Source organism: Saccostrea cucullata, unplaced genomic scaffold, assembly GCF_032062105.1.
Source record: "Saccostrea cucullata isolate Sc308-1 unplaced genomic scaffold, CSIRO_AGI_Scuc_v1 ctg3308, whole genome shotgun sequence".
NCBI lineage: Eukaryota > Metazoa > Mollusca > Bivalvia > Ostreida > Ostreidae > Saccostrea > Saccostrea cuccullata.
Window position 1 is genome coordinate 81,214 of NW_026921161.1, and position 13,493 is coordinate 94,706.

At 33.8% G+C, this 13,493-nt stretch overlaps 1 protein-coding gene across 1 annotated transcript; it reads right to left on the reverse strand.

Annotated features, from left to right (window-relative positions):
• Positions 1 to 2,955: 2,955 nt before the first annotated feature.
• LOC134259316 (methyltransferase-like protein 25B) lies at positions 2,956 to 13,493 on the reverse strand. Its single transcript, XM_062741915.1, has 12 exons — positions 12,567 to 13,493; positions 12,152 to 12,255; positions 11,771 to 11,904; positions 11,519 to 11,634; positions 9,813 to 9,973; positions 8,794 to 8,818; positions 7,896 to 8,353; positions 6,088 to 6,417; positions 5,621 to 5,751; positions 4,709 to 4,841; positions 4,364 to 4,551; positions 2,956 to 3,316 (listed from the first exon to the last, which is right to left on the reverse strand). The coding sequence occupies exons 1-12, from the start codon at positions 12,666 to 12,668 to the stop codon at positions 3,240 to 3,242; spliced, it is 1,959 nt and encodes a 652-aa protein (XP_062597899.1). The 5' UTR covers positions 12,669 to 13,493; the 3' UTR covers positions 2,956 to 3,239.

Genomic DNA, 13,493 nt, shown 5'->3' on the forward strand with positions numbered 1-13,493 from the left:
CAAATACAATCTAAATCATTCAATTAATCAAATGCTGATAGGCGTTTATCATACTAATTGTTAGGTCATTATTTACACTGATTTGTTTTAGGATTTTTTTCGTTTATATACACGATCATGACAAAAAAAACACACGGCAGTGTGACCGGTCGCTCACTTGGACACACTTCTGATAACCTATCGGAGATCTTTGTTTGGTCTGCTCCTGATTTGTATAAATATTGTTTGAATGGACTTTTTAGCTTGAAAACTCTTTGTTACCTCCATATCACATGGATATTTATATAGAATGTTTTACTATTTACAAACCAATACAAAGAAAATGATGTACTTGGAGTAGAAAAAAGTGCCATTTTTCATTTAAAGTGAACAAATTTTGAAATATCTTTAATATCTTTTGAGCATTTAAGTTTTATTTTAATGATTATTTTTAGATTTTTATGAGTGTTAGGTTTGATTTCTTTTTTCATTAGTAATTATATTATATTCATAAAAGTCATTATATTATATTATCAAATTCAATGATATGAATAAATATTAAAAAAAAATGCGGATTGTTAATAATATTATTGTAGAATTCAAATTATTGTTGTTATAATTAGGAATGTTTTATTTCCCAACAATCTGTATTATCAAGAAATATATTGTATATTTCTGAATACCAATAAAGTTCCTCATATTAAAATGTGTAGTTGTCAAACATTTATGGGTAAGATGGAAGTTTTTTTTACAAAAAAAGTCAAGGTTTGAAGCTCAACTGTCTTGCAATCAAATACAGGTCTTCACTCACGGAACACGCTTTCCTTGTATTGTTGGTTTTTGGAAACAGAGAGAGATAGACCCAAAACAGATATTAAACTTCATATCTCCGTGAGCAGCTTTGGAGAGACAGATTTCGTTCCAGATATCTAAGTTAGCTGTGAAGACATAATTATTTGTTACATCTCTGTGAAACACAGATATCGGTTTTGATTCGAAAACACACTGGACTATATCGACAAAACTATGAATACAAACATATCGGTTTTGATATCTGAATGGGCTATAAAGATACCAATTGTGGTCTGGGTATCGAAAAGGACTTACATAAATATCTAAATTAGTGCTTCCCGGTATGTGTGATAAAATACCAACCAATTTCACAGCGAAATTTTCATCTTGTTTTTTATTTTATTACTCATATTTACATTCGATATAGATGTTTGAATAGAAAAATTACACAAATATCCCGTCATATTTCTGAACTAAGACAAATAGTGATACAGAAGTGGAGGAAATTCATGAAGGTTTGTCTTGCTCAAACATTGTAGTGTTTAAATTGATGTTCTAGATCCGATTCTCAAAATCTGTGTTAACAATGATAATACGACAATCAGTGTTGAGGGTATTCTATTTCATGAATACTTTATTTATGTGAAGCTTGTTGGTAGGGTGATATTACAATGGGGGTTGTCTATATCTACCTTTCCTCAAAGAAATTAGGGTTTAAATTAATAACATGTATTCTTATCACACTTTACATCAAAGTATATATTTCTTGATTTAAAATAAATATTTATATGTCTATTTCAATTTGATTTCGCTGTGATAACTTTGAAAATTCGTTTACTCGATTTGTTGATCACAACCCCGTATGTTAATTTCGTCAAGCGATACGTCAGAAGCCAAGAAGGCCTATTATTATACCTCATAATAATATTATACACAACGCGTTATCTAATTGGTTCTAAGTTATCCCGTGATCGGGCTGTAAAACTTCATATTTCACGGTCGTCGGCACGCTGTTCATCATATTACACCTCTTCGGAACACCTAGTGTATTTTCCCGCAATATAGTTCTCGTTCGTTGAACGAAAACTCCCGAGAGTAGTAGAGGTCACAATAGCCTAGTTTGCGTCACAAACTTGATGATGTGTTGACCAAAGGGTTTTATAGTAACTTTACGTAAAAAATGAAAGTGAATTTGAGAGCGGTGCCGAATTGGAAAGTTTATGTTTATTTCAAAGGTTTTGCTTGTTTCGGTATAATAAACAATTCATTGCATGAATGTTCGGGACATTCCCCTCGCGAAGCCCTCGGAGAATATGATTTTTCTTGGTAGAATAAGTCTTCATATTTCCCTCACTATCATGCAATGAATGTATAATATTATTCATTTAAATCTCGTGCGCGTCTTTGTGTCTGACGCTACTTAAGGAGGAAAAAATACCTCCTGGTATATGCATTTTAATCACATACGGCTGTCTTTGTTTTTGACGTCAGTGGGCGGGTACTATTGAAATTGACATAGGAGGCCTTGTGTATTTTAAATCTATTTAGCCTACTTTTTGAACTTTAGAATAGATTTATAATTTCATGCCATCAAAAAATGAATATGGAGACTGTTATTCATAAGTTATCCCACGTTTCCAACTATCGTTGGTGTGCTTGGCATATTCTTCTAACTAGACGGTGATTCCTTAAATGTCCATCAGTTATTACATGTACTCGTATACCCAGTAATCGAATATTCAGGGGCATATAAACTTGCTGGTATGTCTGTCCTACTGGTCTGTTAATTCAGATACCTGAGTTTGAGTTTGACCTCCTTTTTGAAAGTTTTACCACATTTGAACTCTGTGTTCAAGTTTTGAGTAATTGGTGCTAGGGCTTTAATTTTCAAAAAAAAAAAAACATTCCATGTGTGACAGTGTCCAGAAGGTTCTTTTTGTAGCACCATTTTATACCTTAAATTTTGATTTCGACTTTGGACATATTTTGATTGATTGATGCTAGTGTTTTCATATATTTTGTGTGATTCCTTGTGACAAGACCTTCCTTATGATATTTCTGGTTTTAAATCTTTTCCTTCAACCACTAGTTTGACCTACATGTGCAAAATCTTTATCCTTGCTTATAACTTTTAATCTCTGACCCCTCTAGTAAGTATCTAGTTTACTATAAAATAAAACATGCTGCTCTTTCATAAGTTTATTTAGGGAAAATATTTATATAATGCATTTCATTTTGAATTATGTCTCACAAACAATAATGCTCTGTTTCATAATAAATTAAAACACAGTAAAAATTTTTTTTATAAACATGCTTAAAAAATCACAATTATATCTAATTTTCAGTGACACTGATTTATTAAAAAAAATCTGGAACTTGATATTATGAGTTCCATTAATAAAAAAAAATCAAAATGCCACTAAGCTATAAGCTTTTTTATAGAAGATAAGTCATTTCTATATGCAATGTCACTTCTTTGCTAACAAAACAAAGTTTCTTGGCGAAATCTTTGGATCAAAAACTGGTAACAGTAGAGATGACATACCTGGAAGGAAAACAAAGAAATATGTACAATATCTGATTATTTGTAACTGTAATGAAGTCTAGAAATGGAAAGGTATAATTCAGATTTAGACTGAAGACGTTGCACTACAATTTATTATGCATCCATAGCTTGCATTTATTGACTGATTAAACATAACCTCATCCTAAATAATCTATTCCCGGGAAACCAATTTTTGTTGCTTTTCCTGAGTAAACCTTATCACCTTTGCTAGTCAAAGGTTCTTGGTCCACTCTACTCTGGACCAAAAAACAGCTTGCCAAGAATGAAAATGTTAATTTATATCCTAAAGAAAATTTATTTTGTAAAAATATTGATTATTAGAATCTACCAGAAATAAGTGACCCTTAGAAACAAATCTAAAGAGGCTTCTGTATAGAGACTGGCCGTGATCATACCTGTACATCTGCCTAGCTGTTTATCTGTCTGTCTGTTTGTACACTGACCTTGTTGGTATAAGTACACCTATCTGTCTGACTGTCTGTCAGTCTCTCTATCTGTCTGTCTGTCTTTATATACACTGACCTTGTTCATGTAAGTACACCTGTCTGTCTGTCTGTCTAGCTGTCTATATAGACACTGACCTTGTTTGTATAAGTACACCTGTCTGTCTGTCTGTCTAGCTGTCTATATAGACACTGACCTTGTTTGTATAAGTACACCTGTCTGTCTGTCTGTCTAGCTGTCTATATAGACACTGACCTTGTTTGTATAAGTACACCTGTCTGTCTGTCTGTCTAGCTGTCTATATAGACACTGACCTTGTTTGTATAAGTACACCTGTCTGTCTATCTATCTGTCTGTCTGTCTAGCTGTATAGACACTGACCTTGATCATATAAGTACACATGTCTGTCTATTATTCTGTCTGTCTGTCTAGCTGTATAGACACTGACCTTGTTCATATGAGTACACCTGTATGTCTGTCTATCTATCTGTCTGTCTGTCTTTGTAAACACTGACCTAGTTCATATGAGTACACCTGTATGTCTGTCTATCTATCTGTCTGTCTGTCTATGTAAACACTGACCTTGTTCATATAAGTACACCTGTCTGTCCAGTAACAGCAGAGTCTCCACCACTGGACTCAGACTCAGACGGAGGCTGTAGAAGGTCACCACTTGTCTCCACTCCTGTAGGAGCTCTGTGGCTCCCACCAGAATTTCCTCTGGCACCTCATAGTTCAAACCTAGCCTCTGTAGTCCAAGACTTACATATCTGTAAGTATAAAAAATCATTCATTTATTCAAAATTTTTTTTACCAAAAAGATTAACAAATAAATAATCATTCATTACATTACAATTCTTTTCCCAAAAATATTAACAATTGTCAAATAAATATTATGATTGTACAAGTATTTGAATAGAAACTTACTGCCTGAATGTTAGTTTTTCAGCTTTTCTAATGGTCAATTTCTGTGCCCCGGTTACAAAATCAGGTTTTAAATAGAGAATTATCCACTGTAGGGCAGCTCTGTAACAGTGTAGCTTCAGAGAGGGTGGGTTAGCTAAGCGCATAATAAAAACATCACTGATATAAGCCTATGGACATGATGGATGAAGAACATCTAATAGAACTAGTGATATTTCTATACAGGTATCATACTTTTCCATGAATAATAAACACAACACTGATATTAGCCTGAGGATAAACAACAATAAACCTAGTGATACTGTAAAATCTCATATTTTCGTGGGGTCAAATTTTCGTGGTTTAGGAAAATCTACAGATTCATTGGGATTTGATTTTGTGGATGAACAATTGTTGAGTAGTCATGAATATGACATTTTACTTTTTGTGGTGGACATGAATTCATGGATCTCTTCATACCTGGAAAACCAAAAATTAAACCCCCATGAGAATTAGTGATTTCACAGTATATCTTTTACAGTGAAAACTGTGTAATCTGACACCTGAATAATCCGACACACTGTAAATTCCGACGTAAAATTTCGTTCCCAGTTTAGAATTTTCCTTGTTTTTAACACTGCAATTTGGCACCCTGTCTATTCCGACACAAGATTTGTCTCCCAGTGCATGTCTGATTATACAGGTTTCACTGTACTTTCACACTTTTCTATGAGAACATGAGAAAAAATAAAATTGAACTGCCACTTTGGGAAAAATTGGGGGAAAAATCAGTTAACCAACTATTTACATTATCAAAGCATGTTCGCAACACTTTGCCAAGGAACCAATCTGTGAAAAACTCTCAAATAACAGTTGTCATGGCTTTAAGTTGCTGACTACAGCCTTGATATAATGAAGTCTAATATTGTGAATTACCTTTCAATCTTTCGATGTAGGAATCTGCAAAATGACAGGCCATCTCTCTGGCTTCATAACTAAGAGCCGTGTGTGGTAACCTGGTAACAAAATCACTCATGGGGTACCCCACAGGGTCTGATTTACTGCTCCTAAAAACAAAAAAATGCAAAGTCAGTAAAATCAATTCAAAAATAACTTTGTTTACAAAGTAAATATTAAAAAAACACTAATGTAATCATTTTATGTGAAAATAATTTACTTGTTCATGTAACAGGGTATTTAACTATTAACTTTATAAATTTTCACTAATTCTTCACTCATACTGAGAAAAAAATTATGTTATCTTCAAATCATATTTCTCCATATATAAAAACATCCAAGCACATACAAGTACACTGTACAGTGATAAAACTTAAATTTGAACAAAAATGTTGCAATAAAATTTTAGAAACTATAGAAATGAAATCTTTAACCACTTTACTTACAGTGAGGTAGACATTTTCATATAACAGCAGCCGACAGATGCCAGTCCCACTATGTCTGGACAAGAAGTGAACACTCTTAGCATTGTGGGAGTTAGATTTCCACAGGCATGGAGTCCAGTCAGGAGGAACTGCTGTCTAACTTGAGTGCTTTTTCCCTGAAGTCCTCTGTTTAAAGAATAGCCTTCCTCAGTCTCATAGTTCCGATCATCTGATCCTGGTCTGCCTGGAGCTGCAGCACATTTATCAGATTTATAAACATCATCTCCACTCATCAATGAAGTCTGTTCTCCAATCATAGGGTAGTTTGTCTTTATGCCACAAACACATGTGCTAAGGCCAAAATAAAAAATACCTTTGTTTCCCCTAACGCGACCGACCCAATTAAATCGCACCGACTGAAAAGATTTTTTAAATAAGAAGATTCAATTTTTTTTTTATTGTTAACTAAGTTTCATAAAATACAATTTCATCAAAATCAGTTTTTAGCAGAACGGCCGACATTGTTCTACTGTGATTTGTTGAAGAAAATGCGCCAAGATGTGATTACTGCATGAGAAAAAGTTTTTAATAAAACAACGGCGAAGTCTCAGTCTTATGCCTTTAGCTAACTAGAATTCTTCACTCTTGAAACAATTTGATAATAAAATTTACCATGACTAATGAAGAGTGTTTCGGAGGTGTCTTGGCCTCTCGATGTGAGTGAATAAATTTTCGAAAGGGACAGTCAACAACAAACAAACCTGTCTGTTGAATGTAAGGTAAGTAATACATGGTACATGTAAGGCCCCCTAATGAGCAGATAAGGGGCCCACCTAGGGAACACATCATTCAATTTCACTGCATTTCATTTAATTTGAGTTATCTTTTTAAAAAATTAACTTCCGTAAAGAAATAAACGCCAAAATTATTGGCATACCTTTGAGCAATTAAAACGCCAAATTTTACACCCGCCAAGAAAACCCGCTATACGGTATATACATGTAGCCTTTTTATCAATTGTAGATTCAGTTTGGTTCAATTAAATATTGTTTAAATACTCTTTACAAATAGTTTTGAAATCATGATTCAGTTTCCTGAGACGTCCGATGTATTTATCTTTAAATAGGTCCTCGAAGATTGGTTGTTTCTTTGCTTTTAATCCCTTCGAGATTTGTTTGGACGACATTTGAACATTTCCCCATTGCTTCAAATTTAGACGTACTCAGCACTTTTTTGCCAATTAAGCAGTAAGGGATTTTTTTGAGCCAGGATCTTTTGCGAGACTGGACACAAGTTTTTATGGTCCCTTTTGAAAGACTGTTTTCAACGTTCCTTATTGGTATTTGGACCTGCGACTTAAAATTAGACACTTACTTCTTCACTCTAAAGCAAAATTGCTCTAGAAACACTGCAAATCTGATGGCCATCAAAAAGTACATTGATTGTCTATAAGCACTGAGGGCTGATTGAAGGTTTGAAAAAATATACTCGGATGTCCGGTCTTTGCGTATTTGAGAATCTTGTCTTTATCTATTCGATCTATATAAATGTACTCTGGGGTGAGATATCTCACAAGTTGAACTAAATAACAGTTGTAAATTTAATCAAGAATTTTCCTTTAACACGTTTAAACAGCATGTTTGATACCTAGCATTTTGTTCACAAATCGCTTTCTTTTGTACTTTTCTAACTTAAAAAGTTTTTTCTATTAAATCTTAGAACGTATTTTCAAAGTTGCTGTCATAAAATAAAATTGTTTACCTACCTACCGACCCACCTTGAGAATTCAGGGTCGGGTTAGGGGAAACAAAGATATTTTTAATTCCGGCCTAATCTCCTCTATACCTAAGTATTTTTTACATTTATCACAGAAATTGTTTGAAAAACTCAACTGACTGCTGCTTGGAATGTGCCCACAAGAATTTCTTTTACTCTGAACACTTTCAGGAGAAGTCAAATCTTTCTCTTCATCATCACATTTAATATCAGTGCTTGTCAACTTTAGCCTTTTGTTAGATTCTGTATTACAACTTTTTAAATTTTTTTGATCCTCTAATGAAGCAGATTGCATCATGTCTATCTTTGAACCACTAGTAAGTACTTGTTGTGTAGTCTCTCTTGTAAGTCCCAAGTCACCTTCTGCTTTACAATGGCTGTCAACATTAGACCTGTTGAATGACTCCTGTATAATGTCTAGAAACTTCCCCTGGGCTGTGTCTGCTGTGATGTAACAGGTCACATGACATGGGAGCTCAGCCTCACTTTCAGTCTCAGTGTGACCTTTACCCTGCATAACCAATTACGCTTTGACTTTTATGACATATACAAGGTATAATAGATAAATGAGACCTTTATTCTGTTAATAACAATTTTTTATAAAGACAAAATAAACAAACATTTTACACCTGGTGAAGACATAATGAACTGGAAGACTTTTATCCACAGTTTTCACTTTCCAATTGCAATGGCTCAATTAAAATATTTAAATCACTGGAAACTTTACAATTGATGTGTTTCTTATTGATGCAATTGCAATTCAAGGAAAATAGTTTAATAAATTTTATTGAATTTAATAGGAAGAAGTTCAATAGCATGCTTAAGGTGGTTTAATCTACATGTCGGTGTTCATCAGAAAGTCCAAACTAGGAGTACACTGTAAATATATTATATTTTGACATGTTGGAAGTATGAAACTTTTGAAATCAGAAATTTAAATAAAGCGCCTACCTTTGAGATCTGTCTGTGAGCATCTCTAGAAAAAAAAAATTACTTTTATTATAATTATTCATATCAGTATAAAGACATAACTATCATTGAAAAAAAATAGACAATAATAAAAATTCTTAACAGAAACTAAAAAAGAAATATAAATCAAGACAAATGAAGAATTGCCTACAATTTAAATGTAATTATCGGAAACGGGATAAAAAACTAGCAATAAATAGTGAAGTAGTTTAAACAACAGACCTACTGGTCCTGTATAATTGAAAATTGGAGTTTACCTTTTTTTGTTGGTTTAGCCCCCCACTTTCAATTAGCCTCCCATTCTCAATTTGCTTCTGACACCCATGAACAGACCACAACTTTTCAAATATCATAGTGTCTTTGATTATGGATCTCAGAATCTAAGGTAGGATCAGGTGACAAGGAGGAGTAAGAATCCCCTGTCTACCTCATTAGCTCAGAAGCTTCACCATCTGGACAAAATTCAGACCTGTTTACCCATAACGTTGTCTCTCAGTATTTTGCTTAAGATTTGTCCGTGAGATTTGGCATTTGCCAGTAAGATTTCATTTTCCATCAATTTTACATATATTAAAAGAGAAAAAATGCTTTTCTGATTACAAAAACATTGTTTAACAACAAGGTCATTTTATAATACCACAGCGTTTTGGCAACCTGATATCGCTTAGGTGTTTGAAATCTTTCTGATATTTAGCGATAAATAAAGTAAATCTACGACAGATCATAACGAAAACTAACTGTTAAATTCCAAACTAACTTGTTTCTGATTTCCGTATTTTCATAATGGCAAAACGTGAGACGTATTTTAGACTAAAAATCCGTAAAAAATACGGCGAAATCGTAAGAGTAAACAGGTCTGAAAATTTATGGAGAACATAACTTACACAAGCACTTTCTGAATAAAATTCCAGAAATCTGGATGTTTAATTCAACAAATTGCTCAGGAACACTTGCTTACAGATAGAAAAGGCTCGACCATGATATTAACATTTTACATTTACCTGTCATATTTCTGTGCTTTGGGGGCATGGCATCCTTCAGCCTCTACCGTTGTGACCTTGAACCCATGTTGGAAGGTCATAAACCTAGACAAATGACCTTGACCTGCTCCCACATCCACAATATGCTCACAGTCACATGCATCTCCAAGAAACCTTAAAGCCTAGAAAATTGAGATCAAATATGTAGAAAAATGTCATTAAAATCACTGACTGTATGTTGTGGTTATAATATATAATTTTAGTAAGGACTGTTAACATGGTAACATCAAAAATTGAGAGGCCTCTGACTGGGTTTGTCACCTGAGGGTGCTTGTTAGGTGTGCAACAATATACAATTATTGCATGATAGTGAGGGGACATGAAGATTTCTATGCCAATGAAAAATCATATTCCCTGAGAGCAACGACGGAGGGGAATATGATTTTTCATGGGCGAGGAACCTTCAGGTCTCCCGAACATTCATGCAATAATTATTTTATTATACCGAATCAAGCACAATGCAGAAAATATAAAGAGAATCCAATATATAAATAAAATAAACATTTGATGAGAACAATATGAAATACCAATGGGTGTAAGTCACACCACTAGCGTTTCATAGAAAAAAACTCCCTGACAAAGTCATTCTGATTTACACACACTGCAGTGTAACAACATTCATTTCCCACTCATGGAAACATTTTTCTAACTACATGTATTTACATTTTAATATTCTATATCGACATAATTAATCAAAAGATTTAAAAAATCGAATTCAGCATAAATCATCGTATTCGCCGCATTGTGACGTCCCAATCGGGGAACACGACATGAAACATGTTCTGTACACCTCAGCTGAGTGATTACATCTAGATGTAGGATAGCGTAGTCAGCCAAGGTGAACCGAATGTGGGAAACACGAAATTTTGTTGCAAGACAAACACAACGGTCACGTGACTGCCTCAGCCAATCAGGTTCCGTTTTACTTGTGTTTATTTATATGAAGTATAATAATATGCCTACCCCATGATACGGTACCTATCACAGTATTCAGTTCATGATACGATACGTATCACAATACATGACATGTTGGGTTAAAAAGTCAGATGTTTGTCATCATATACTTTAAGCTTAAAAGTTTTATCAAATGGTCAGTACACTAACCCTAGGAGAGTGATGACATCCTTCGACTCATTAAATATGAGGCTGGAAAAAAATTTAATTGCTGTTTCTGCAGTTTCATTTACCTCATGTTTCATGCGGAAGTCATTTTGAAATTGTAAATGAGGAACCAAAACAGACGATTCAGATTGTTACGGATCGATTGAACTGAACCGTAATATCTGTTTCATGTATCGTGAATTGAACTGTAGAAAAATAAACTGCAGTATATCGTCAAACGGTTTATCATTGCACTCTTAGGGCTTGTGATGTCTCTGTTTTATAAAAGTCAAAAAAAAATTTAAGATCCTGACCTGAAGAACAGAAAACACAGATATTGCGAATTCTCCGATATAGCAAAGTAATCTTGGATCCCAAACTATATGAATTCAACGAGTTCTTTATACGGATATAACCAATTACGGATATAGAGAAGTAATTTCATATGGAACTTTGTTATAATTGAGTTTTACTGTAAATGTTTAAGTATAGCATGATCCCACGACATTATAAATAAAAATCTGCATAATAGTTGAGCAAAGTCTAATTATATCACAAATTTCTACCTTTCCAAGATTTTTGATTTCGTGAAGTTTCTTTGGTTTAACATGCTTCCTGAGATACTCATGGTATTTTGTGTCTGGATTTGCAAGTCGTTGACAAACTGAGCTGGTTTTCAGATCTGAATAAAATTAAAACATCACAGACTGATTTTTTCAGATGCAATACTATCTCTGAGGTTGGAAGAAAAATTGTCACTTTGAAAATAAAACATTTTTTTTTCTTTTATTCTCATAATAATTTTTATTTTGTCTTACCCTGTACACATCTTTGTGAGGAAAGTTTTGACAAGTCCTGTACTTTGACCTCTTGTTGTGACCTTTGTAGTGAGTAAGTACGTGTGCACTGTCTGAAGGCAAGAAGTGAGAGAGGCCACACCCTGGATACCTGACTGAAATAGGAAGGAACCATTTCAAGCCTTGTTTAATTTCAATTTTCTTGTTACTCATACTAATGGGACTTTGTCATTAATGAAAGATATGCACTGTTACATGTGTAATGGGGATTGGATACAGGTATATTGGCAAGCTATCTCAGTGGTTAAAACACCTGCCGGTTAGCAGGAGGTCCTGGGATCGAGTACCAGTCTGGCCGACATTTTTTCCCGCCTGTTACACAAATATATTAGAGACATTCACCTTTCCTCTGTCAAAAGCCACACCAGTTCTGTAGGTTCTGTGTTACGCAGAGACTCTTTCCACACTGAGGGGAGGGTATCCCAATGGTGCTGGGTGAAGTAATCCTAAAATATACAATGAAACTAAACAAAACACACTGATAACAGAACTGCACATGTTAAATAAAGGAGAAGAAGTGATACGTCAGAATGAAGTTATTTATAACCTTTATTTATAATTTTAGCTACTTGTAATTTCTTTTCTTTTAATTTCTTTTCTTTTTGATTTTAAATAAATGCTAGGGAACAAAAATGTGGAAAACATTTATTGAAACAAACACGTAAAAACTAAAAACATGCATAACTTACTGTCTCTATCGAGTAGTTCTCAAGAAATTGTAAGAATAAAAAGTTAACATGGTTAAAGCGGTGTTTACCGATACATAGGCGTCAACAATCAAAGTATACAGAGAGAGAAATTCAGTCAGCTTGATGATGTACTGCTGAATAGATTCAATGGAGTCTTTGTCACACAGCATCAAGACTGATTACGATGATTGTTAACAATATTTTGGCCATAAGTCGGTCTGAATCTGCTAGCCATGTGTTTACCATCAAAACCTGAGAAAACTCGAAATGAAAGTACACAATTTTTGAAAGGTCGATCCCGATATGAAAACACGGCAATTTATTTTTTGAAAACATGGACATGAAAAACATTAATCAAAAGGGAAGGGAGAGGCTCGAAAAAAAAAATTAAAGTAAATTAATGTAAATTAATTAATAAATTATCATAAACGGGTAACAAAAAGAAAAGAACAGAAGAGCCTGGATGGGTTCTCGGACCACTTCTCTAAAGAGAATAGAAAACATCCCAAAAGTAATATTTCATGATTTCATATTGCATGTGTATTACCTGTCAGAAGACTTTCTAAATACATGTTTACCATGAATTTTGACCCCCTAACATATTGGCCTTGAAGGTTAGTCAGCTTTTAATTAAGAAACTTTAACCTTGGACATAAATTTGAAGGATAACAGATAGGGCTTTCAGATTATACATGTATATTACTTGTGACAAGAACTTTGTAAATACACTAAAAAAAATTTTTTACCACGTGACCTCGAGGTTTTACCCACCTTTCAAAAATGTTATCTTTCCTTATAACTTTTGATAGAGATAGGACTTTCATATTAGACATGTACTACATGTATCTTGTACGATGATGTTTATGAGCATGTTACAGTTTTTACCCCTTGACCTCGACCCATATGTTTCATCTAATTTTCTTAGATTTTAATTTTGGTCATAAATATGGAATGGCATATTATAGGGTATACATATTTGACACAATATGTTTTAT

Bases quoted from the DNA above. Each gene is read 5' to 3' on its own strand.
- LOC134259316 (XM_062741915.1), bottom strand. From the start codon at position 12,668: ATGCTGTGTGACAAAGACTCCATTGAATCTATTCAGCAGTACATCATC. The intron at 11,905-12,151 runs GTGAATGTCTCT...TTCCTATTTCAG, and splicing joins TGGCTTTTGACAGAGGAAAG to TCAGGTATCCAGGGTGTGGC. The intron at 4,552-4,708 runs GTAAGTTTCTAT...TTATACTTACAG, and splicing joins GAAAAACTAACATTCAGGCA to ATATGTAAGTCTTGGACTAC.